The sequence below is a fragment of the Eleutherodactylus coqui genome, chromosome 10 (assembly GCF_035609145.1).
Source record: "Eleutherodactylus coqui strain aEleCoq1 chromosome 10, aEleCoq1.hap1, whole genome shotgun sequence".
Classification (NCBI taxonomy): Eukaryota; Metazoa; Chordata; class Amphibia; order Anura; family Eleutherodactylidae; genus Eleutherodactylus; species Eleutherodactylus coqui.
In genome coordinates this window covers 1,565,605-1,592,669 of record NC_089846.1, presented here as the reverse complement: position 1 = coordinate 1,592,669, position 27,065 = coordinate 1,565,605, and the positions used below count along the sequence as shown (strand labels likewise).

The 27,065-nt window shown below is 52.5% G+C and overlaps 1 protein-coding gene across 1 annotated transcript in view; it reads right to left on the bottom strand.

Annotated features, from left to right (window-relative positions):
• Positions 1-16,346: 16,346 nt before the first annotated feature.
• Positions 16,347-27,065, bottom strand: part of GATA1 (GATA binding protein 1) — a 66,630-nt gene continuing 55,911 nt past the window's right edge. The window contains exon 6 of the mRNA XM_066579954.1: positions 16,347-17,004. Coding sequence (XP_066436051.1) covers positions 16,693-17,004 — 312 coding nt within the window. The 3' untranslated portion in view covers positions 16,347-16,692. The remainder of the gene's footprint in view (positions 17,005-27,065) is intronic.

Below are 27,065 nucleotides of genomic sequence, written 5' to 3'. Positions count from 1 at the left end.
CTTCATAGAGGCCAACAGTAAATTCCTCACTGATGAGGGGCTGCCCTGGGCCTCGCCACGCGCAGAGACCAACAGTAGCCTCCTCACTGATAAGGCACTCGCCTAGGGCCTCGCCGTGCGCAGAGACTAACAGTAACCTCCTCACTGATGATGCACTCGCCTCGGCCTTGCCGTGTAAGGAAACCAACAGTAACCTCCTCACTAATGAGCTGCTCATCTGGGCCTCGCCGTGCGTAGAAACCAACAGTAACCTCCTCACTAATGAGCTGCTCACCTGGGCCTCGCCGTACATAGAGACCAACAGTAACCTCCTCACTGATGAGGCGCTCGCCTGGGCCTTGCCGTACTTAATAACCAACAGTAACCTCCTCACTGATCAGGCGCCCGCCTGGGCCTCGCTGTACATAGACGCCAACACTAACCTCCTCACTGATGAGCTGCTCGCATGGGCCTCGCTGTACATAGAGACCAACAATAACCTCCTCACTGATGCGGCGCTCGCATGGGCCTTGCCTTACGTAGAGACCAACAGGAACCTCCTCACTGATGCGGCGCTCGCATGGGCCTTGCCTTACGTAGAGACCAACAGTAACCTCCTCACTGATAAGGGTCTCACCTGGGCCTCGCCGTACGTAGGGGCCAACAGTAACCTGCTTACTGATGCGGCGCCCGCCTGGGCTTCGCCATACGTAGAGACCAACAGTAACCTCCTCACTGATGAGGCACTCGCCTGGGCCTCGCCGTACATAGAGACCAACAGTAAGCTCCTGACTGATGCGGCGCCCGCCTGGGCTTCGCCATACGTAGAGACCAACAGTAACCTCCTCACTAATGAGGCACTCGCCTGGGCCTCGCCGTACATAGAGACCAACAGTAACTTCCTGACTGATGCAGCGCTCGCCTGGGCCTTGCCGTGCGCAGAGACCAACAGTAACCTCCTGACGGATGCAGCGCTCGCCTGGGCCTCAGTGTTCATAGAGGCCAACAGTAACCTCCTCACTAATGAGGCGCTCGCCTGGGCCCCGCTGTACGTTAAGACCAACAGTAACATTCTCACTGATGAGGCGCTCATCTGGGCCTCGCAGTACATAGAGACTAATACTAACCTCCTCACTGATGAGGCGCTCGCCTGGGCCTCGCCATACGTAGAGACCAGTAACCTCCTCACTGATGAGGCGCTCATCTGGGCCTCGCAGTACATAGAGACTAATACTAACCTCCTTACTGATGCAGCGCCCGCCTGGGCCTCGCCATACGTAGAGACCAGTAACCTCCTCATTGATGAGGCGCTCGTCTGGGCCTCGCTGTACATAGACACCAACAGTAACCTCCTCACTGATGGGCTTCGCCTTACGTAGAGACCAACAGTAACCTCCTCACTGATAAGGGTCTCGCCTGTGTCTCGCCATACGTAGAGGCCAACAGTAACCTCCTCACTGATGCGGCACTCGCCTTGGCCCCACCGTAGGTAGAGACCAACCGTAACCTCCTCACTGATGAGGGGCTCTCCTGGGCCCTGCCTTAGGTAGATACCAAAAGTAACCTCCTCACTGATGAGGGTCCCGCCTGGGCCCCGCCGTACGTAGGGGCCAACAGTAACCTCCTTACTGATGCGACACTCGCTGGGCCTCGCCATACGTCGAGACCAACGGTAACCTCCTCACTGATGAGGGTCTCGCTTGGGCCCCGCCGTACTTAGGGGCCAACAGTAACCTCCTCACTGACGAGGATCTCGCCTGGGCCCCGCCGTACGTAGGAGCCAACACTAACCTCCCTACTGATACGGCACTCTCCTGGGCCTCGCCATACGTAGAGACCAACGGTATCCTCCTCACTGATGAGGGTCTCGATTGGGCCTCGCTGTACATAGAGACCAACAGTAACTTCCTCACTGATGAGGCGCTCGCCTGGGCCTCGCCGTTCATAGAGGCCAACAGTAACCTTCTTACTGATGAGGGGCTCGCCTGGGCCTCGCCGTACGTAGAGACCAACAGTAACATTCTCACTGATGAGGGGCTCGCCTGGGCCTCGCTGTACGTAGAGACCAACAGTAACATTCTCACTGATGAGGCGCTTGCTTGGGACTCGCCGTACATAGAGACTAATACTAACCTCCTCACTGATGAGGCACTCGCCTGGCCCTCGCCGTACATAGAGGCCAACAGTAACCTCCTCACTGATGCGGCACTCGCCTTGGCCCCACCGTAGGTAGAGACCAACCGTAACCTCCTCACTGATGAGGGGCTCTCCTGGGCCCTGCCTTAGGTAGATACCAAAAGTAACCTCCTCACTGATGAGGGTCCCGCCTGGGCCCCGCCGTACGTAGGGGCCAACAGTAACCTCCTTACTGATGCGGCACTCTCCTGGGCCTCGCCATACGTAGATACCAACGGTAACCTCCTCACTGATGAGGGTCTCGCTTGGGCCTCGCTGTACATAGAGACCAACAGTAACCTGCTCACTGACGAGGATCTCGCCTGGGCCCCGCCGTACTTAGGGGCCAACAGTAACCTCCTCACTGACGAGGATCTCGCCTGGGCCCCGCCGTACGTAGCGGCCAACAGTAACCTCCTCACTGACGAGGATCTCGCCTGGGTCCCGCCTTACGTAGGGGCCAACAGTCACCTCCTTACTGAGATCAACAGTAACCTCACTGGTGAGGCGCTCGCCGTATGTAGAGACCAATAGTAACCTCCTCACTAATAAGGCGCTCGCCTGGGCCTCGCCGTACATAGAGGCCAACAGTAACCTCCTCACTGATGATGTGCTCGCCTGGGCCTCGCCGTATGTAGAGACCAGCAATAACCTCCTCACTGATGAGGCGCTCGCCTGGGCCTCACCATACATGGGAACCAACAGTAACCTCCTCACCGATGAGGCACTCACCTGGGCCTTGCCGTCATATGTCGTTGTCTGAATCTGGTAGGGTTAACTCGAAGGAAAATATCTATTTAGTTCCAGCTGCGGTGGTTCTCACCCAATACAGACCCAAGCACCGACACCACTAACCGATACACAAGGCATAGATGAAGATTGGAAATGCTTAAATTCGTGATGCCAGTGTTACCATGCGGAGTTTGCTGGTCCTCCTGGTGCGGCGGTGTGCGGGGTCCCGTGGTCGGGGAGCGCCCCCCCGGCTTGTTGTCCGGCTGCCGGGGGCGTGGGTGCCCGGCCGGAGTGGGTAGTGTGGTACTGGTGGTGCACGGCACCTGTGAGTGCAGCTGCCATGCACGAGTTCCCTTTTATTATGTTCTGCTGGGAGTTGGCTGTCTCCCTCTCTCCGCCCCGGGGCGGAGCCTTTTGTTTAACTTCGGGCAGAGTCTGGCAATCACTGCCAGTTATTGGTTTCCCTCAGTGTGCTAGCTAGTCTGCCTCTGTTGGTCTCCTGCTGCTGTCATCTTGTCTGCTATACTTTGCTGTTATCTGCCAGGTTTTCCCATCTGCCTCAGTTCTGCTTAGTATTGTTCGTGTTGGTTATTTACATCTGCCTTTTCTGTTGGTATTCTACCCTGTTCCATCCGGGTACACCAGCGTCCCTTTATCGGTCTCTAGTGAGAGTTGCCCGCCTGGGGTTAGCCAGGAGTGGAGGCAAGTAGGCAGGGACAGGGGTTGTGGGTGAGGTCTAGGGCACCTGGGCTGGCGTATGAAGGGTAGTATACCGTAACAGCCAGTGTCTCTTTTCAATATCAAGGAAATACGTGTACATGTAAGGGAATAATAATACCAGGAAACACATGTAACAAACCAGAGGCACCTAGTTTACTTAGAAGTGATAAAGAAACTATACGCCAATATAGATGATTTGAAAGAAACAGTTTGTATGGAATTTACAAAATATTGTAAGAAACACGTAGGAAGATAAAGATTAAATTAGTCAGTACGTAGGGGCCAACAGTAACCTCCTTACTGATGCGGCGCTCGCCTGGGCCTCGCTGTACACAGAGACCAACAGTAACCTCCTCACTGATGAGGCGCTCGCCTGGGCCTCGCCGTATGTAGAGACCAACAGTAACCCCCTCACTGATGAGGGGCTAGCCTGGGCCTCGCTGTACATAAACACGAACAGTAACCTCCTCACTGATGGGCTTCGCCTTACGTAGAGACCAACAGTAACCTCCTCACTGATAAGGGTCTCGCCTGGGTCTCGCCGTACGTAGAGGCCAACAGTAACCTCCTCACTGATGCGGCACTCACCTTGGCCCCACCGTAGGTAGAGACCAACCGTAACCTCCTCACTGACGTTGAGCAATTTTGCAACATTTCTGAGTAGTTTCTCAGGGCACAGACTTGAAACTTTTATTCCTTGGGGTATTTAATCCAGATAGAGTGCTGGTAATTGTCCACGGGTACTTCTCATGGAATACCGGGCAATTGCTAGCGGTTTTCAGGATCGACTGTTCTGAATAGGGATCAACGAAGGGGTAGGAACAGGCAAGGACTGTTGTGGAGATTCCTGTATGGATTTAGGAAGGGATTTAACGGTGACAACTGGCATAAGGTCTGCCACTGATGAGGAGTTAGGAAGCCTCATCAAGGGATGATGGTACCATGTTAGTACATGACTGGGATCAAACGGTGTTGAACACGGATGATCTGAAGATCCTTCTGACTCAGCTTTGGATACAGTTCCAGCTTCCTCACTCTCTGAGTCACTTGGTTCCGATGTAGGCTGGAGAAGAATGCACAATTTAAGGCGGTTCTGGTGCACAAGTTGAGGTCTTCTTGTACGGCTTCAACTACCAACGAGAATCTAACTTTCTGGACCGATGTTCTTTTCGCAACCAGACCTGGTCACCAACTTGGAAAGGTGAAGCCTGAGCATTCTTATCATAATCTCCTTTTTGTCTTTCTCCCACTCCTTTTAAGCGAGCGTCCACAATTAGCTGGGCTTCTTTCAGTCGTCGCTGGTGTTCTTGTACCCATTCTGTAGTGGGCAATGGATTGAGATTATCCATAACTTGGACACCCAGAGTGATATCGGCAGGTAACTTCCCTTGATGCCCAAACATCAAATAGTAAGAAGTGAATCCTGTGGAACAATGGGGGGTGTTGTTATAAATATACACAAGTTCATGGAGATGGCTGGGCCAATAGGCTCGCTGTTGTTTTGGAATGGTACATAAAAAGTCTAGCATAGTCTGGTTAGTCTTCTCACAGAGTCCGTTCCCTTGAGGATCGTAAGCTGTAGTACAGATCTTTCGGCACTTATAGACCCTACAGAGTTCTTGGAACAATTCCGGACCTCTGTCCATAAGTATTTTTTCTTGACATCCGTATGGGAGAATAAAATGTTTCCACACGATGCCAGCTGAGGTTTTTGCAGTTAGATCCTTGACTGGCACAGCTATTGTGAATTTAGTATAATGATCCACTAACGTCAACACATGACTGAACCCGGAGCGACTGGTCTCAATTTTCAAATGGTCTATAGCTAGTAGTTCCAACGGTCTAGTGGTGATAATGGGGTGTAGAGCAGCTTTCTGGTTGGACTTGGTTTTAGGCCTGGTCTCACAGGTAGGACATTCCTGGCACCATTTTTCAACATCAGCTCACTTACCAAAGTCACAGCCCACACAAGTGCTAAGAGTTCTAACTTGAAGGAGATATAATTCTCATCAATTCATTCCGTGGCCTTGAGGGATCGAATAACATAGGCAATTACCATCTCCTTATTTTCTTGTATCTGTCTCAACACTGCCCCTAACCCCTGGAAACTAGCATTGGTGTACAGATGGGAGGGTTTGGTATAATCAGGGTAGGCAAGCATTGGGGGGGTGATCAACTTTTCTTTCAGGACTTGGAAGACTATGTCTTCTTCTTCCCCCCAATTTATAAAGATAGGCTTATGATGCAGCTCCTTAGAGTATCCCCTCAATAATTCCTGTAAAGGTTCAGCCACATGAGCAAAATTTAGAATAAACCTCTGATAATACTCCACTAACCCCAAGGAAACCCAAGTCCGGACCTTCCACCATAAAATACATCCATCACAAAAGCTTCACAGGAGAAGAGTCCGGGGTGAACCGGCCACCTGCAGTCCAGACCTTCCACCATATACTACATCCATCACAACAGCATGGCTTCACAGGAGAAGAGTCTGGGGTGAACCGGCCGCCTGCAGTGCATACCTTCCACCATATACTGCATCCAGCACAACCGCTTCACAGGAGAAGATTCCGAGGTGAACCGACCAGCTGCAATCCAGACCTTCTACTATATGCTACATCCAGCACAACAGCTTCACCGTAGAAGCGTCCAAGGTGAACTGGCCGCCTGCAGTCTAGACCTCCCACCATATACTACATCCATTAACACAGCATGGCTTAACAGGAAAAGAGTCCGAAGTAAACCGGCTGCCTGCAGTCCAGACTTTCCACCACATACTACATCCAATACAGCAGCTTTACAGGAGAAGAGTCCGGGGAGAACCGACCATCTGCAGTCCAGACCTTCCATCATATACTACATCCATCACAACAGCTTCACAGGAGAAGAGTCCGGGGTGAATCGGCTGCCTGCAGTCCAGACCTTCCACCATATACTACATCCATTATAACAGCTTCACAGGAGAAGAGTCCGGGGTGAACTGACCGCCTGCAGTCCAGACCTTCCACCATATACTGCATCCATCACTACAGCATGGCTTCACAGGAGAAGAGTCCGGGGTGAACCAACCACCTGCAGTCCAGACCTTCCACCATATACTACATCCATCACAACAGCTACACAGGAGAAGAGTCCGGGGTGAACCGGCCACCTGCAGTCCAGACCTTTTACCATTAACTGCATCCATCACAACAGCTTCACAGGAGAAGAGTCTGGGGTGAACCGTCCGCCTGCAGTCCAGACCTTCCACTATATACTACATCTATCACAAGAGCATGGCTTCAAGAAGAGTCCGGGGTGAACCGGCCACCTGCAGATCAGACCTTTCACCACATACTAAATGTATCACAATAGCATGGCTTCACAGGAGAAGAGTCCTGGGTGAACCGGCCGCCTGCAGTCCAGACCTTCCACCATATACTACACCCATCACAACGGCATGGCTTCACAGGAGAAGAGTCCGGGGTGAACCGACCGCCTGCAGCCCAGACCTTCCACCGCATACTACATCCATCACAACAGCTTCACAGAAGAAGAGTCTGGGGTGAACCGGCCGCCTGCAGTCCAGAACTTCCACCATATACTACATCCACCACAACAGTATGGCTTCACAGGACAAGAGTCCGAGGTGAGCCGGCCGCCTACAGTCCGGATCTTCCACGACATACTACATCTATCACAAGAGCATGGCTTCCAGAAGAGTCCAGGGTGAACCGGCTGCCTGCAGTCCAGACCTTTCACCATTAACTGCATCCATCACAACAGCTATACAGGAGAAGACTCTGGGGTGAACCGACCGCCTGCAGTCCAGACCTTCCACCACATACTACATCCATCACAACAGCTTCACAGGAGAAGTGTCCGGGGTGAATCGGTCACCTGCAGTCCAGACCTTCCACCACATACTACAACTATCACAAGAGCATGGCTTCCAGAAGACTCCACGGTGAACAAACCGCCTGCAGTCCGGACCTTCCACTTCATACTGCATCCATCACAACAGCTTTACAGGAGAAGAGTCCGGGGTGAACCGACCATCTGCAATCCAGACCTTCCATCATATACTACATCCATCACAACAGCTTCACAGGAGAAGAGTCCGGGGTGAATCGGTCGCCTGCAGTCCAGACCATCCACCATATACTACATCCATTACAACAGCTTCACAGGAGAAGAGTCCGTGGTGAACCGACCGCTTGCAGTCCAGACCTTCCACCATATACTGCATCCATCACAGCAGCTTCACAGGAGAAGAGTCCGGGGTGAACTGACCACCTGCAGTCCAGACCTTCCACCATATACTACATCCATTACAACAGCTTCACAGGAGAAGAGTCTGGGGTGAACCGTCCGCCTGCAGTCCAGACCTTCCACCATATACTACATTCATCACAACAGCTTTACAGGAGAAGAGTCCGGGGTGAACCAGCCACCTGCAGTCTGTACCTTGAATCACATACCACATCTATCACAATAGCATGGCTTCCAGAAAAGTCTGGGGTGAAGCGGCGGCCTGCAGTCTGGACCTTCCACCACATACTAAATTCATCACAACAGCTTCACAGAAGAAGAGACCGGGGTGAACCGGCTGCCTGCAGTCCAGAACTCCCACCACATACTACATCCATCACAGGAGCATGGCTTCCAGAAAAGTCCGCGGTGAACCGACCACCTGCAGTCCGGAACTTCCACCACATACTACATCCATCACAATAGCATGGCTTCCAGAAGAGTCGGGGTGAACAGGCCACCTGCAGTCCAGACCTTCCACCATATACTACATCCATCAGAGCAGCTTCACAGCAGAAAAGTCTGGGGTGAACCGGCTGCCTGCATTCCAGACCTTCCACCATATACTGCATCTATCACAAAGGCTTCACAGGAGGAGAGTACGGGGTGAATTGACCGCCTGCAGTCCAGACCTTCCACCATATACTACATCCATCACAACAGCTTCAAAGTGAAGAGTCTGGGGTGAAACGGCCACCTGCAGTCCAGACCTTCCATCATATACTACATCCTTCATAACAGCTTCACAGGAGAAGAGTCCAAGGTGAACCGGCCGCCTGCAGTCCAAACCATCGACCATGTACTGCATCCATCACTACAGCTTCACAGGAGAAGAGTCCGGGGTGAACCGGCCGCCTGCCGTCCAAACCTTTCACCATATACTGCATCCATCACAACAGCTTTACAGGAGAAGAGTCCGGGGTGAACCAGCCACCTGCAGTCTGTACCTTGAATCACATACTACATCTATCACAATAGCATGGCTTCCAGAAGAGTCTTTGGTGAACCGGCCATCTGCAGTCTGGACCTTCCACCATACACTACATTCATCACAACAGCATGGCTTTACAGAAGAAGAGTCCGGGGTGAACTGGCCGCCTGCAGTCCAGAGCTTCCACCACATACTAAATTCATCACAACAGATTCACAGAAGAAGAGACCGGGGTGAACCGGCCGCCTGCAGTCCAGAACTCCCACCCCATACTACATCTATCACAGGAGCATGGCTTCCAGAAAAGTCCGCAGTGAACCGACCACCTGCAGTCCGGAACTTCCACCACATACTACATCCATCACAATAGCATGGCTTCCAGAAGAGTCGGGGTGAACAGGCCACCTGCAGTCCAGACCTTCCACCATATACTACATCCATCAGAGCAGCTTCACAGGAGAAAAGTCCGGGGTGAACCGGCTGCCTGCATTCCAGACCTTCCACCATATACTGTATCTATCACAACAGCTTCAAAGTGAAGAGTCTGGGGTGAACCGGCCACCTACAGTCCAGACCTTCCACCATGTACTATATCCTCACTACAACTTCACAGGAGAAGAGTCCGGGGTGAACCGGCCACCTGCAGTCCAGACCTTCCACCATATACTACATCCATCACAACAGCTTCACAGGAGAAGAGTCCAGGGTGAACCGGCCACCTGCAATCCAGACCTTCCACCATATACTACATCCTTCACAACAACTTCACAGGAGAAGGGTCTGGGGTGAACCGGCCGCCTGCAGTCCAGACCTTCTATCATATACTATATCCATCATAACAGCTTCACAGGAGAAGAGTCCAAGGTGAACCGACCGCCTGCAGTCCAGACCTTCTATCATATACTACATCCGTCACAACAGCTTCACAGGAGAAGAGTCCGGGGTGAACCGGCCGCCTGCAGTCCAGACCTTCTATCATATACTACATCCATCATAACAGCTTCACAGGAGAAGAGTCCAAGGTGAACCGACCGCCTGCAGTCCAAACCATCGACCATGTATTGCATCCATCACTACAGCTTCACAGGAGAAGAGTCCAGGGTGAACCGGACGCCTGCAGTCCAAACCTTTCACCATATACTGCATCCGTCACAACAGCTTAACAGAAGAATAGTCCGGAGTGAACCGGACGCCTGCAGTCCAAACCTTTCACCATGTACTGCATCCATCACAACAGCTTCACAGGAGAAGAGTCCAGGGTAAACCGACCGCCTGCAGTCCGGACCTTGCATCATATACTACATCCATCACAACAGCATGGCTTCACAAGAGAAGAGTCTGGGGTGAACCGACCATCAGCAGTCCAGACCTTCCATCATATACTACATCCATCATAACAGCTTCACAGGAGAAGAGTCCGGGGTGAACCAGCCACCTGCAGTCTGTACCTTGAATCACATACTACATCTATCACAATAGCATGGCTTCCAGAAGAGTCTTTGGTGAACCGTCCGCCTGCAGTCCAAACCTTTCACCATGTACTGCATCCATCACAACAGCTTCACAGGAGAAGAGTCCGGGGTGAACCGACCGTCTGCAGTCCGGACCTTCCATCATATACCACATCCATCACAACAGCATGGCTTCACAAGAGAAGAGTCTGGGGTGAACCGGCCATCTGCAGTCCAGACATTCCACCATATACTATATACTCACTACAGCTTTATAGGAGATGAGTCTGGGGTGAATCGGCTATCTGCAGTCCAGACCTTGCACCATATACTACATCCATCACAACAGCATGGCTTCCCAGGAGAAAAGTCCGGGGTGTACCGGCAGCCTGCAGTCCAGACCTTCCACCACATACTACATCCATCACAACAGCTTCACAGAGAAAGAGTCCTGGGTGAACCAGCCGCCTGCAGTCCAGACCTTCCACCATATACTACATCCATCACAATAGCATGGTTTCACAAGAGAAGAGTCTGGGGTGAAACGGCCGCCTGCAGTCCAGACCTTCCACCATGTACTATATCCTCACTACAGTTTAACAGGAGAAGAGTCTGGGGTGAATCGGCTATCTGCAGTCAAGACCTTCCACCATATACTACATCCACCACAACAGCATGGCTTCACAGGAGAAGAGTCCGGGGTGAATCGGCTGCCTGCAGTCTGTGCCTTTGATCACATACTACATCCATCACAATAGCCTGGCTTCCAGAAGAGTCCGGGGTGAACCGGCTGTCTGAAGTCCAGACCTACCACCATGCACTACATTCATCAGAACAGCATCGCTTCACAGAAGAGTCTGGGGTGAACTGACCACCTGCAGTCCAGACCTTCCACCATATACTACATCCATGACAACAGCTTTACAGGAGTAGAGTCCGGGGCGAATCGGCCGCCTGCAGTCCCGACCTTCCATCATATACTACATCCATCACAACAGCTTCACAGAAGAAGAGTCCAGGGTAAACCGGCCGCCTGCAGTCCAGACCTTTCACCATATACTACATCTATCACAACAGCATGGCTTCACAGGAGAAGAGTCCGGGGTGAACCGACCACCTGCAGTCCAGACCTTCCACCACATACTACAACTATCACAAGAGCATGGCTTCCAGAAGACTCCACGGTGAACAAACCGCCTGCAGTCCGGACCTTCCACTTCATACTGCATCCATCACAACAGCTTCACAGGAGAAGAGTCCGGGGTGAATCGGTCGCCTGCAGTCCAGACCTTCCATCATATACTACATCCATCACAACAGCTTCACAGGAGAAGAGTCCGGGGTGAACCGGCCGCCTTCAGTCCAGACCTTCCATCATATACTACATCCATCACAACAGCTTCACAGGAGAAGAGTCCGGGGTGAACCAACCGCTTGCAGTCCAGACCTTTCACCATTAACTGCATCCATCACCACAGCTTCACAGAAAAAGAGTCCGGCGTGAACTGGCCGCCTGCAGTCCGGAACTTCCACCACATACTACATCCATCACTCCATCACAATAGCATGGCTTCCAGAAGAGTCCGGGGTGAACCGGCCGCCTGCAGTCCAGACCTTTCACTTCATACTGTATCCATCACAACAGCTTCACAAGAGAAGTGTTCGGGGTGTTCCAACTGCCTACAGTCCAGATCTTCCACCATATACTACATCCATCACAACAGCTTCACAGGAGAATAGTCCGGGGTAAACCGGCCGCCTGCAGTCAAGACCTTCTACCACATACTACATCCCTCACAACAGCTTCACAGGACAAGAATCCAGGGTGAACCAACCGCCTGCAGTCCGGACCTTCCACCACATACTACATCCATCACAATAGCATCGCTTCACAGGGGAAGAGTCCGGGGTGAACCGGCCGCCTGCAGTCCAGACCTTCCACCATATACTGTATCCATCACAACAACTTCACAGGACAAGATTCCAGGGTGAACCAGCCGCCTGCAGTCCAGACCTTCCACCATATACTGCATCCATCACAATAGCATGGTTTCCAGAAGAGTCCGGGGTGAACCTGCCGCCTGCAGTCCAGACCTACAATCATATACTACATCCACCACAACAGCATGGCTTCACAGGAGAAGAGTCCGGGGTGAACCAGACACCTGGACTCCAGACCTTCCACCATATACTACATCCATGACAACAGCTTCACAGGAGAAGAGTGCAGGGTGAATCGGCTGCCTACAGTCCAGACCTTGCATCATATACTACATCCATCACAACAGCTTCACAGGACAAGAGTCCAGGGTAAACCGGCCGCCTACAGTCCAGACCTTCCACCATATACTTTATCCTCACCAAAGCTTTACAGGAGAAGAGTCCGGGGTGAATCGGCTATCTGCAGTCCGGACCTTCCACCATATACTGCATCCACCACAACAGCATGGCTTCACAGGAGAAGAGTCCGGGGTGAACCGGCCGCCTGCAGTCTAGACCTTGAAACACATACAACATCCATCACAATAGCATGTCTTCCAGAAGAGTCCGGGGTAAACCGGCCGTCTGCAGTCCAGATCTTCTACCACGCACTGCATTCATCACAACAGCATGGCTTCACAGGAGAAGAGTCCGTGGTGAACTGGCCGCCTGCAGTCCAGACCTTCCACCATATACTACGTAAATGACAACAGCTTCACAGGAGAAGAGTCCAGGGTGAAATGGCTGCCTGCAGTCCAGACCTTCCATCATATACTGCATCCATCAGACCAGCTTCACAGGAGAAGAGTCCGGGGTGAAATGGCCGCCTGCAGTCCGGACCTTCCATCATATACTACATCCATCACAACCTCATGGCTTCACAGGAGAAGAGTCCGGGGTGAATCGGCTATCTGCAGTCCAGACCTTCCACCATATTCTACATCCATCACTACAGCTTCACAGGAGAAGAGTCCATGGTGAACCGGCCGCCTGCAAGCCCGACCTTCCACCATATACTACATCCATCACAACAGTTTCACAGGAGAAGAGTCGGGGGTGAAACAGCCGCCTGCAGTCCAGACCTTCCACCACAAACTACATCCATCACAGCAGCTTCGGAGGAGAAGAGTCCAGGGTGAACCAGCTGCCTGCAGTCCAGACCTTCCACCACATACTACATCCATCACAACAGCTTCACAGGAGAAGAGTCCAGGGTGAACCGGACGCCTGCAGTCCAGACCTTCCACCACATACTACATCCATCACAACAGCTTCACAGAAGAAGTGTCTGGGGTGAACCGGCCGCCTGCAGTCCAGACCTTCCACATTATACTACATCCATCACAACAGCATGGCCTCACAGGAGAAGAGTCCGTGGTGAATCGGCCGCCTGCAGTCCAGACCTTCCACCATATACTGCATCCATCACAGCGGCATGGCTTCACAGGAGAAGAGTCCGGGGTGAACCGGCCGCTTGCAGTCCAGACCTTCCACCACATACTACATCCATCACAGCAGCTTCACAGAAGAAGAGTCTGGGGTGAACCGGCCGCCTGCAGTCCAGACCTTCCACCACATACTACATCCATCACAATAGCATGGCTTCCAGAAGAGTCCGGGGTGAACCGGCCGTCTGCAGTCCAGACCTTCCACCACATACTACATCCATTACAGCAGCTTCACAGGAGAAGAGTCCAGGGTGAACCTGCCGCCTGCAGTCCAGACCTTCCACCACATACTACATCTATCACAACAGCTTCACAGGAGAAGAGTCCGGGGTGAACCAGCCGCCTGCAGTCCACACCTTCCACCATATACTACATCTATCACAACAGCTTCACAGAAGAAGAGTCCAGGGTGAACCGACCGCCTGCAGTCCGGACCTTCCACCATATACTACATCCATCACAACAGCTTCACAGGAGAAGAGTCCAGGGTGAACCGACCGCCTGCAGTCCAGACCTTCCACCACATACTGCATCCACCACAACAGCTTCACAGGAGAAGAGTCCGGGGTGAACCAGCCGCCTGCAGTCCACACCTTCCACCATATACTACATCTATCACAACAGCTTCACAGAAGAAGAGTCCAGGGTGAACCGACCGCCTGCAGTCCGGACCTTCCACCATATACTACATCCATCACAGCAGCTTCACAGGAGAAGAGTCTGGGGTGAACCGGCCGCCTGCAGTCAAGACCTTCCACCATAAACTACATCCATCACAACAGATTCACAGGAGAAGAGTCCGGGGTGAACCGGCTGCCTGCAGTCCGGACCTTCCACCATATACTACATCCATCACAACAGCATGGCTTCACAGGAGAAGAGTCCGGGGTGAACCAACTGCATGCAGTCCAGACCTTCCACCATATACTACATCCATCACAGCAGCTTCACAGGAGAAGAGTCCGGGGTGAACCGGCGGCCTGCAGTCTGGACCTTCCACCATATACCACATCCATCACAGCAGCTTCACAGGAGAAGAGTCTGGGGTGAACCGGCCACCTGCAGTCCAGACCTTCCACCATAAACTACATCCATCACAACAGATTCACAGGAGAAGAGTCTGGGGTGAAACGGCTGCCTGCAGTCCGGACCTTCCACCATATGCTACATCCATCCCAACAGCATGGCTTCACAGGAGAAGAGTCCGGGGTGAACCAACTGCATGCAGTCCAGACCTTCCACCATATACTGCATCCATCACAACAGATTCACAGGAGAAGAGTCCGGGGTGAACCGGCCGCCTGCAGTCCAGACCTTCCACCATATACTACATCCATCACAATAGCATGGCCTCACAGGAGAAGAGTCCAGGGTGAACCGGCCGCCTGCAGTCCAGACCTTCCACAACATAGTCCGGGGTGAACCAACTGCATGCAGTCCAGACCTTCCACCATAAACTACATCCATCACAACAGCATGGCTTCACAGGAGAAGAGTCCGGGGTGATCCCTCCACCTGCAATATAGTTATACTTAAAAAAAAGTTATATCTATTTAAATAATATATAGTTTTCAGATTTTGATCCCCATAAGTTTATTTTTCTGCTGACGGAGCGGCCCAAATTCTGCCATTGTGTATACTTTTCTGAAGGAGTTAATCATCCTGGTTTTATAGTAAATTTGACCTTTACGGATATGGCGGTAGCAATTTTTAGATTTTCAAAAACAGTTTTTTTGAGGTAACAACTGGGGAAAGTTTTTTTTTAACTTTCAATATTTTTTTATTTTTGTAATAATTAAAAACTTTTTATTTTCCTTTTTTTCCCTATTTTTTTAGTTTATTAGATTTGAACTTGTGATAGTTTGATCGCTAATAGAGTACAATGCAATACTATGGTATATAGTGTAATATGGTATACTATGGTAATACCCTGGGGGCCGTCAGGCTGCCATTACTCTCGGACGGCACCCCCACAACCGTATCATGGCGGGGATGTTCAGGACATTTAATGCCCTACTGATCGTGGCATGTAAAGTGTTACCCGCCACAATTAGCGTTATGGTGGCTGGTGCAGGCAGGTATCAGCTAGCAGTCCGCTGGGTATGCAGCAGGTTCTTCTCCCGCGTCCGCTACACACACCGCACATGCTGGATAGCTAGTGACATGCTATGTGCATGGGCTATGTGCAGTTAGGATGTATATAGCCGTATTGCTGACACAAAGCAGGTAAGTACCCAGCTATCTGCTATACGCAGGCTAGGGCATAACTTGCTGATGGGTGGGAGTCCAACGACAAGGACCTCCACTGATCCTGAGCTTGTAGTGCTGTCCAGTCCTGAAGTGTGGGCGGTAGGGGATGTGCACCCACCCCCCTCAGGTGCGCTCACTTCGATGGCCATCTTAGGCAGTACCGTTGAATTGTGTGATACCATCTACTGAGCCACTGTATCTAAGCCTATCTTGGATGATCCCCCGGCCGGCCGCAGCAGCCAGTGACTACACGGTGTTGGGGCTATTGGCCGTTGCAGCGGGGTAGAGTGCGAACGCAGCCTGAGTCCATTGTGTGTGACAGCGACTACTGAGGACCAATTGCCATTCAGTTATTACAAGTCATCGGCCGACAAACAGACGGAGAGACTCTGAGAAAAGACATTTTATTGTGCATCCAATCAGTGGTAAGAAAAATATAAGAAGCCGGGACAGGCGAGACATGGCCGTCTGTACCGCCATCCCACGGCAAGCTCCGTCACCGTCATATACCGCTCGTCGCCTCTCCGCTCCCAACACTCTACAAAGTCCTGCTTACAGAGAGAAGAGGCGGCTGACGCTCAATGTCTCTAGGGCAACACGGTTGTGGGGTGCAAGGAGGCAAGCTCTGGGGTCGGGGTGGGGGGGAGAGGAGCCACAAGGAGGAGTATAAAACAAGAAGCCCCACGGAGTCGGCTGTGGATGTCTCTGCTGGCCACAGGAGTGATCGCCCTGCTGTCTAGCTGAGGGCAGGTGAGACCCCCGGTAGCATGTGCGGTCTATAAGTAGAGTGTGGGGGTGAATGGGCGATCCTCGGAGGAGTGATCAGGTGGGGAGGAGGCGGCGAGCACGGCATTAAGTGTCCCATGGAAGGTATCTGGCCCGGGAGAAGGATGGGTCCATACGGATACAAGGCCTGATCTTCTGCGCCGTTTTTGAGCGGCTCGTAGAAGCCCCCCCGCGCCGCCTGCTGCTTCTTCTTGGACTTGCAGCTCACTTTGCGGTTCCGTGTTTGGATTCCCTCCTTCTTCATGGTTAAGGGACGGTTCACCTGAGAGAGAAGAGACAGTCAAGAAGAGTAATGGACAACAAAAAGCCCTTATGTCTAAGAAGCGCCGTCCTCGAGGCGCCCTCTTGTCACAACATCTTAACCCCTTAGTGACCACCAATACACCTCTTTACAGCGGTCACTAATGAGCTTTACAACCGCACATACATGCTGTTATGGCGGTGGCTCGGCGACTACTGACAGCGTGGCTCCTGCTCTAACCACCAGAAGAGGAGAAACCTCAGATCCCGGCAGGTAAACCCTTACATGCCAGAAGCAATAGCAGCTGCAGCATGGGAGCAGATGACGGGGCAGAGGCACTGTCACCCGTCGGCACCCTGCAGTGTGATCCCAAGATACCAATAGGTTTCCCCTGGCAGCCGGAAGCCAAGGCCTCCACGTCAGCCACATGGCCCGCCTATGGTGCCCCACCTCCTGCGGAGTCTAATAGGCTTAAGGCCCTTTTACTTGGAGCGATTATCATTCAAAAAATCCTTCAAATGAGCGAAAATAAATGCTAATCGTTCGGTGTAAAGGCAGCCGACGACCGGGTGACCAACCAGAACGTGTGTGCTCCTCGGTTATCATTCAGTTTGTAGAGCATGCAGCAGGGTGAGAGGAGAAGTCAGGGATGGGAGGTATGTGTCACAGAGGTTGCTCAACTCGGGGATGTAGGCCTCACATCCTCTCTCCAGTACAGGTTCTCACCTGAGCCAGGGAGCCAGGTGGAGCTCAGGCACCTGCTGGATGTAAAAGGAGTCTGTCTGCAGAGCAGGGTGTGGTGTGTGTGTGTGTCTGTGTGTGTGTGTGTGTGTCTGTGTGCCTGTGTGTGTGTGTGTCTGTGTGTGTGTGTGTCTGTGTGCCTGTGTGTGTGTGTGTCTGTGTCTGTCTCTCTGTCTGTGTGTGTGTGTCTGTGTCTGTGTGTGTGTGTGTGTGTCTGTGTGTGTGTGTGTCTGTGTGCCTGTGTGTGTGTGTGTCTGTGTCTGTCTCTCTGTCTGTGTGTCTGTCTCTGTCTGTCTGTGTGTGTCTGTGTGTCTGTCTGTGTGTCTGTCTGTGTGTGTCTGTGTGTGTGTGTCTGTCTGTGTGTCTGTGTCTGTGTGTGTCTGTCTGTGTCTGTGTGTGTGTGTCTGTGTGTCTGTCTGTGTGTGTCTGTCTGTTTGTGTCTGTGTGTGTGTGTGTGTCTGTGTCTGTGTGTGTGTGTCTGTGTGCCTGTGTGTGTGTGTGTGTCTGTCTCTCTGTCTGTGTCTGTGTGTCTGTCTGTGTGCCGGAGTGTGTGTGTGTGTGTGTGTCTGTGTGTGTCTGTGTCTCTGTCTGTGTGCCGGAGTGTGTGTGTGTGTGTGTGTGTGTCTGTGTGTGTCTGTGTCTGTGTGCCTGTGTGTCTGTCTCTCTGTCTGTGTGTCTGTCTCTGTCTGTCTGTGTCTGAGGGCTTCAGACATGTGCACTGTGGAAGATTAAACAGTTTGTCTTCCCCGGAGGCTGATGAGATCCCTGTCCCCGCTACTACTGACTAGAGGAAGCTACTCACAAGTCTGCTAAGAGGCTGCTACCAAGGAGGCTCCACGTCAAGCTGGTGAAAGCTGCCTGAAGCAGAACTACCGCTGCTATATTGCTTTGGACTAGTACTTACTGCATTGACCTTGAAGGACTTTTGATTTCTTCCCCTCTTACTGGGATACCAGCTGTTTATGTTTAACCTCTCGTGTGAATAAACAAACACGAAGGGACTTTTGTTGTTTGCCTGGTGTTTAACCCCCCTGGAGCGTCACCAGGACTAAGCATGGTCGTCTCATTCACAAATCGTTCCGTCGTTCTCCGTAATACAGCGAATGCGAACGAGCCAACGATGTATCTGGAGGATCACCAGGCTGTACCGACCAAAAAACAAGCGTACGGCTGGTCTAACGGACCCGGGGAGAAGTACTGCAGTGTATTATCGCTCACATCCATAACTCTCCTCGGGGATGATAAGATACAGAAGAAGTTCAGCAAAGTCTAACTGTAAGGAAAAAATCCCGATGATTACAAGATACAATCAGTATTACAGCGCCGCAGCAACCCAAACCGTGGGATATCTGTTATGTATCTCACCTGCTGAACGCGGGAAAAATAATCAGAATTAACCACACACTTGTTATTTTTCTTTTGCTCGCCTCCCAAAAAACGTAATAAACTAGAAGCCACCTGAACCCAAAACCTGTACCAGCAAAATCTACAACGCTTCACCCCACCCCGGAGGACAACCCCGAGCTCAGACTGCGACCGCGGAGAACAACGCCGAGCTCAGACTGCGGCCGCGGAGAACAAATCCGAACTCAGACTGCGACCGCGGAGAACAACCCTGAACTCAGACTGCGGCCCCGGAGGACAACCCCGAGCTCAGACTGCGGTCCCGGAGAACAACCCCAAGCTCAGACTGCGGCCCTGGAGAACAATCCCGAGCTCAGACTGCGGCCCCGGAGAACAACGCCGAGCTCAGACTGCCACCACGGAGAACAACCCTGAGCTCAGACTGCGGCCCCGGAGAACAACCCCGAGCTCAGACTGCGGCCCCGAAGAACAACCCCGAGCTCAGACTGCGGCCCCGGAGAACAAACCCGAGCTCAGACTACGGCCCCGGAGAATAATCCCGAGCTCAGACTGCGGCCCCGGAGAATAATCCCAAGCTCAGACTGCGGCCCCGGAGAATAAGCCCGAGCTCAGACTGCGGCCCCGGAAAATAATCCCGAGCTCAGACTGCGGCCCCGGAGAATAAGGCCGAGCTCAGACTGCGGCCCCAGAGAATAGCCCCGAGCTCAGACTGCGGCCCCGGAGAACAAGCCCGAGCTCAGACTGCGGCCCCAGAGAATAGACCCCGAGCTCAAACTGCGGCCCTAGAGAACAACCCTGAGCTCAGACTGCGGCCTGGAGAACAACGCCGAGCTCAGACTGCAGCCGCGGAGAACAAATCCGAACTCAGACTGCGGCCCCGGAGAACAACCCCGAGCTCAGACTGCGGCCCCGGAGGACAACCCCGAGCTCAGACTGCGGCCGCGGAGAACAAATCCGAACTCAGACTGCGGCTCCGGAGAACAACCCCGAACTCAGACTGCGGCCCTGGAGAACAACCCCAAGCTCAGACTGCGGCCTCGGAGAACAACCCCGAACTCAGACTGCGGCCCTGGAGAACAACCCCGAGCTCAGACTGCGGCCCCGGAGAACAACCCCAAGCTCAGACTGCGGCCCCGGAGAACAACCCCGAACTCAGACTGCGGCCCTGGAGAACAACCCCGAGCTCAGACTGCGGCCCCGGAGAACAATGCCGAGCTCAGACTGCGGCCCCGGAGAACAACGCCGAGCTCAGACTGCGGCCGCGGAGAATAACCCCGAGCTCAGACAACGGCCCAGGAGAACAATGTCGAGCTCAGACTGCGGCCGCGGAGAACAAATCCGAACTCAGACTGCGGCCGCAGAGAACAAATCCGAACATAGACTGCGACCGCGGAGAACAACCCCGAGCTCAGACTGCGGCCGCGGAGAACAAATCCGAACTCAGACTGCGACCGCGGAGAACAACCCCGAGCTCAGACTGTGGCCCCGGAGAACAACCCCGAACTCAGACTGCGACCGCGGAGAACAACCCCGAGCTCAGACTGTGGCCCCGGAGAACAACCCCGAACTCAGACTGCGGTCCCGGAGAACAACCCCGAGCTCAGACTGCGGCCCCGGAGAACAATGCCGAGCTCAGACTGCGGCCCCGGAGAACAACGCCGAGCTCAGACTGCGGCCGCGGAGAACAACCCCAAGCTCAGACTGCGGCCCCGGAGAAAAACGCCGAGCTCAGACTGCGGCCCCGGAGAACAACCCCGAGCTCAGACTGCGGCCCTGGAGAACAATCCCGAGCTCAGACTGCGGCCCCGGAGAACAACCCCGAGCTCAGACTACCACCACGGAGAACAACCCCGAGCTCAGACTGCGGCCCCGGAGAACAACCCTGAGCTCAGACTGCGGCCCCGGAGAACAACCCCGAGCTCAGACTGCGACCCCGGAGAACAACCCCGAGCTCAGACTGCGGCCCCGGAGAACAACCCCGAGCTCAGACTGCGGCCCCGGAGAACAACCCCGAGCTCAGACTGCGGCCCCGGAGAATAATCCCGAGCTCAGACTGCGGCCCCGGAGAATAATCCCGAGCTCAGACTGCGGCCCCGGAGAATAAGCCAGAGCTCAGACTGCGGCCCCGGAGAACAAGCCCGAGCTCAGACTGCGGCCCCGGAGAACAAGCCCGAGCTCAGACTGCCACCACGGAGAACAACCCTGAGCTCAGACTGCGGCCCCGGAGAACAACCCCGAGCTCAGACTGCGGCCCCGAAGAACAACCCCGAGCTCAGACTGCGGCCCCGAAGAACAACCCCGAGCTCAGACTGCGGCCCCGGAGAACAACCCCGAGCTCAGACTGCGGCCCCGGAGAATAATCCCAAGCTCAGACTGCGGCCCCGGAGAAAAATCCCAAGCTCAGACTGCGGCCCCGGAGAATAAGCCCGAGCTCAGACTGCGGCCCCGGAAAATAATCCCAAGCTCAGACTGCGGCCCCGGAGAATAAGGCCGAGCTCAGACTGCGGCCCCAGAGAATAGCCCCGAGCTCAGACTGCGGCCCTAGAGAACAACCCTGAGCTCAGACTGCGGCCCCGAAGAATAATCCCGAGCTCAGACTGCGGCCCCGGAGAACAAGCCCGAGCTCAGACTGCGGCCCCAGAGAATAGACCCCGAGCTCAGACTGCGGCCCTAGAGAACAACCCTGAGCTCAGACTGCGGCCCCGAAGAATAATCCCGAGCTCAGACTGCGGCCCCGGAGAATAAGCCCGAAATCAAACTGCGGCCCCAGAGAATAGCCCCGAGCTCAGACTGCGACCCCGGAGAACAAGCCGAGCTCAGACTGCGGCCCCAGAGTATAGACCCCGAGCTCAGACTGCGGCCCCAGAGAATAGCCCCGAGCTCAGACTGCGACCCCGGAGAACAAGCCCGAGCTCAGACTGCGGCCCTGGAGAACAACCCTGAGCTCAGACTGCTGCCACGGAGAATAACCCCGAGCTCAGACTGCGGCCCCGGAGAACAACCCCGAGCACAGACTGCGGCCCCGGAGAACAACCCTGAGCTCAGACTGCGGCCCCCGGAGAATAACCCCGAACTCAGACTGGCGCCACGGAGAATAACCTCGAGTGCAACCAGTAACATCTCCAACACATTATATGTCCCCCAGAGTGCGGCCAGTAACATCTCCAACACATGATATGTCCCCCAGAGTGCAGCCAGTAACATCTCCAACACATTATATGTCCTTCAGAATGCTGCCAGTAACATCCACAACACATTATATGTCCTCCAGAGTGCAGGCAGTAACATCTCCAACACATTATATGTCCCCCAGAGTGCAGGCAGTAACATCTCCAACACATTATATGTCCCCCAGAGTGCGGCCAGTAACATCTCCAACACATTATATGTCCCCCAGAGTGCGGCCAGTAACATCTCCAACACATTATATGTCCCCCAGAGTGCGGCCAGTAACATGTACAATACATTATATGTTCCCCAGAGTGCGGCCAGTAACATCTCCAACACATTATATGTCCTCCAGAGCGCAGCCAGTAACATCTCCAGCACATTATATGTCCCCCAGAGTGCGGCCAGTAACATCTCCAACACATTACATGTCCCCCAGAGTGCGGCCAGTAACATCTCCAACACATTATATGTCCCCCAGAGTGCGGCCAGTAACATCTCAACACATTATATGTCCTCCAGAGTGCGGTCAGTAACATCTCCAACACATTATACGTCCTCCAGAGTGCAGCCAGTAACATCTATAACACATTATATGTCCCCCAGAGTGCGGCCAGTAACATCTCTAACACATTATATGTCCCCCAGAGTGCAGCCAGTAACATCTATAACACATTATATGTCCCCCAGAGTGCGACCAGTAACATGTACAACACATTATATGTCCCCCAGAGTGCGGCCAGTAACATCTCCAACACATTATATGTCCCCCAGAGTGCGGCCAGTAACATCTCCAACACATTATATGTCCTCCAGAGTGCAGTCAGTTACATCTCCAACACATTATATGTCCCCCAGAGTGCAGCCAGTAACATCTCCAACACATTATATGTCCCCCAGAGTGCAACTAGTAACATCTCCAACACATTATATGTCCCCCAGAGTGCGGCCAGTAACATCTCCAACACATTATATGTCCTCCAGAGTGCGGCCGGTAACATCTCCAACACATTATATGTCCCCCAGAGTGCGGCCAGTAACATCTCCAACACATTATATGTCCCCCAGAGTGCGGCCAGTAACATCTCCAACACATTATATGTCCCCCAGAGTGCAGCCAGTAACCTCTCCAACACATTATATGTCCCCCAGAGTCCAGCCAGTAACATCTCCAACACATTATATGTCCCCCAGAGTGCGGCCAGTAACATCTCCAACACATTATATGTCCCCTAGAGTGCAGCCAGTAACATCTCCAACACATTATATGTCCCCCAGAGTGCAGCCAGTAACATCTATAACACATTATATGTCCCCCAGAGTGCGGGCAGTAACATCTATAACACATTATATGTCCTCCAGAGTGCAGCCAGTAACATCTCCAACACATTATATGTCCCCCAGAGTGCAGCCAGTAACATCTCCAACACATTATATGTCCCCCAGAGTGCGGCCAGTAACATCTACAACACATTATATGTCCCCCAGAGTGCGGCCAGTAACATCCACACATTATACGTCCCCCAGAGTGCAGCCAGTAACATCTCCAACACATTATATGTCCCCCAGAGTGCGGCCAGTAACATCTCCAACACATTATATGTCCTCCAGAGCGCAGCCAGTAACATCTCCAACACATTACATGTCCCCCAGAGTGCGGCCAGTAACATCTCCAACACATTATATGTCCCCCAGAGTGTAGCCAGTAACATCTCAACACATTATATGTCCCCCAGAGTGCAGCCAGTAACATCTCCAACACATTATACATCCCCCAGAGTACGGCCAGTAACCTCTCCAACACATTATATGTCCCCCAGAGTGCGGCCAGTAACATCTCCAACACATTATATGTCCCCCAGAGTGCGGCCCGTAACATCTCCAACACATTATATGTCCTCCAGAGCGCAGCCAGTAACATCTCCAGCACATTATATGTCCTCCAGAGCGCAGCCAGTAACATCTCCAACACATTACATGTCCCCCAGAGTGCGGCCAGTAACATCTCCAACACATTATATGTCCCCCAGAGTGCGGCCAGTAACATCTCCAACACATTATATGTCCCCGAGAGTGCGGCCAGTAACATCTCCAACACATTATATGTCCCCCAGAGTGCGGCCAGTAACATCTCCAACACATTATATGTCCCCGAGAGTGCGGCCAGTAACATCTCCAACACATTATATGTCCTCCAGAGTGTGGCCAGTAAAATCTCTAACACATTATATGTCCCCCAGAGTGCGGCCAGTAACATCTCTAACACATTATATGTCCCCCAGAGTGCAGCCAGTAACATCTATAACACATTATATGTCCCCCAGAGTGCGACCAGTAACATGTACAACACATTATATGTCCCCCAGAGTGCGGCCAGTAACATCTCCAACACATTATATGTCCCCCAGAGTGCGGCCAGTAACATCTCCAACACATTATATGTCCTCCAGAGTGCAGTCAGTAACATCTCCAACACATTATATGTCCCCAAGAGTGCAGCCAGTAACATCTCCAACACATTATATGTCCCCCAGAGTGCAACCAGTAACATCTCCAACACATTATATGTCCCCCAGAGTGCGGCCAGTAACATCTCCAACACATTATATGTCCCCCAGAGTGTAACCAGTAACATCTCCAACACATTATATATCCCCGAGAGTGCAGCTAGTAACATCTCCAACACATTATATGTCCCCCAGAGTGCGGCCAGTAACATCTCCAACACACTATATGTCCCCCAGAGTGCGGCCAGTAACATCTCCAACACATTATATGTCCCCCAGAGTGCGGCCCGTAACATCTCCAACACATTATATGTCCTCCAGAGCGCAGCCAGTAACATCTCCAGCACATTATATGTCCTCCAGAGCGCAGCCAGTAACATCTCCAACACATTACATGTCCCCCAGAGTGCGGCCAGTAACATCTCCAACACATTATATGTCCCCCAGAGTGCGGCCAGTAACATCTCCAACACATTATATGTCCCCGAGAGTGCGGCCAGTAACATCTCCAACACATTATATGTCCCCCAGAGTGCGGCCAGTAACATCTCCAACACATTATATGTCCCCGAGAGTGCGGCCAGTAACATCTCCAACACATTATATGTCCTCCAGAGTGTGGCCAGTAAAATCTCTAACACATTATATGTCCCCCAGAGTGCGGCCAGTAACATCTCTAACACATTATATGTCCCCCAGAGTGCAGCCAGTAACATCTATAACACATTATATGTCCCCCAGAGTGCGACCAGTAACATGTACAACACATTATATGTCCCCCAGAGTGCGGCCAGTAACATCTCCAACACATTATATGTCCCCCAGAGTGCGGCCAGTAACATCTCCAACACATTATATGTCCTCCAGAGTGCAGTCAGTAACATCTCCAACACATTATATGTCCCCCAGAGTGCAGCCAGTAACATCTCCAACACATTATATGTCCCCCAGAGTGCAACCAGTAACATCTCCAACACATTATATGTCCCCCAGAGTGCGGCCAGTAACATCTCCAACACATTATATGTCCCCCAGAGTGTAACCAGTAACATCTCCAACACATTATATATCCCCGAGAGTGCAGCTAGTAACATCTCCAACACATTATATGTCCCCCAGAGTGCGGCCAGTAACATCTCCAACACACTATATGTCCCCCAGAGTGCGGCCAGTAACATCTCCAACACATTATATGTCCCCCAGAGTGCGGCCAGTAACATCTCCAAAACATTATATGTCCTCCAGAGTGCGGCCGCTAACATCTCCAACACATTATATGTCCCCCAGAGTGCGGCCAGTAACATCTCCAACACATTATATGTCCCCCAGAGTGCGGCCAGTAACATCTCCAACACATTATATGTCCCCCAGAGTGCAGCCAGTAACCTCTTCAACACATTATATGTCCCCCAGAGTCCAGCCAGTAACATCTCCAACACATTATATGTCCCCCAGAGTGCGGCCAGTAACATCTCCAACACATTATATGTCCCCCAGAGTGCAGCCAGTAACATCTCCAACACATTATATGTCCCCCAGAGTGCAGCCAGTAACATCTATAACACATTATATGTCCCCCAGAGTGCGGGCAGTAACATCTATAACACATTATATGTCCCCCAGAGTGCAGCCAGTAACATCTCCAACACTTTATATGTCCCCCAGAGTGCAGCCAGTAACATCTCCAACACATTATATGTCCTCCAGAGTGCAGCCAGTAACATCTCCAACACATTATATGTCCCCCAGAGTGCAGCCAGTAACATCTCCAACACATTATATGTCCCCCAGAGTGCGGCCAGTAACATCTACAACACATTATATGTCCCCCAGAGTGCGGCCAGTAACATCCACACATTATACGTCCCCCAGAGTGCGGCCAGTAACATCTCCGACACATTATATGTCCCCCAGAGTGTAGCCAGTAACATCTACAACACATTATATGTCCCCCAGAGTGCAGCCAGTAACATCCACACATTATACGTCCCCCAGAGTGCGGCCAGTAACATCTCCGACACATTATATGTCCTCCAGAGTGCGGCCAGTAACATCTACAACACATTATATGTCCCCCAGAGTGCGGCCAGTAACATCCACACATTATACGTCCCCCAGAGTGCGGCCAGTAACATCTCCGACACATTATATGTCCCCCAGAGTGTAGCCAGTAACATCTCAACACATTATATGTCCCCCAGAGTGCAGCCAGTAACATCTCAACACATTATATGTCCCCCAGAGTACGGCCAGTAACCTCTCCAACACATTATACGTCCCCCAGAGTGCGGCCAGTAACAT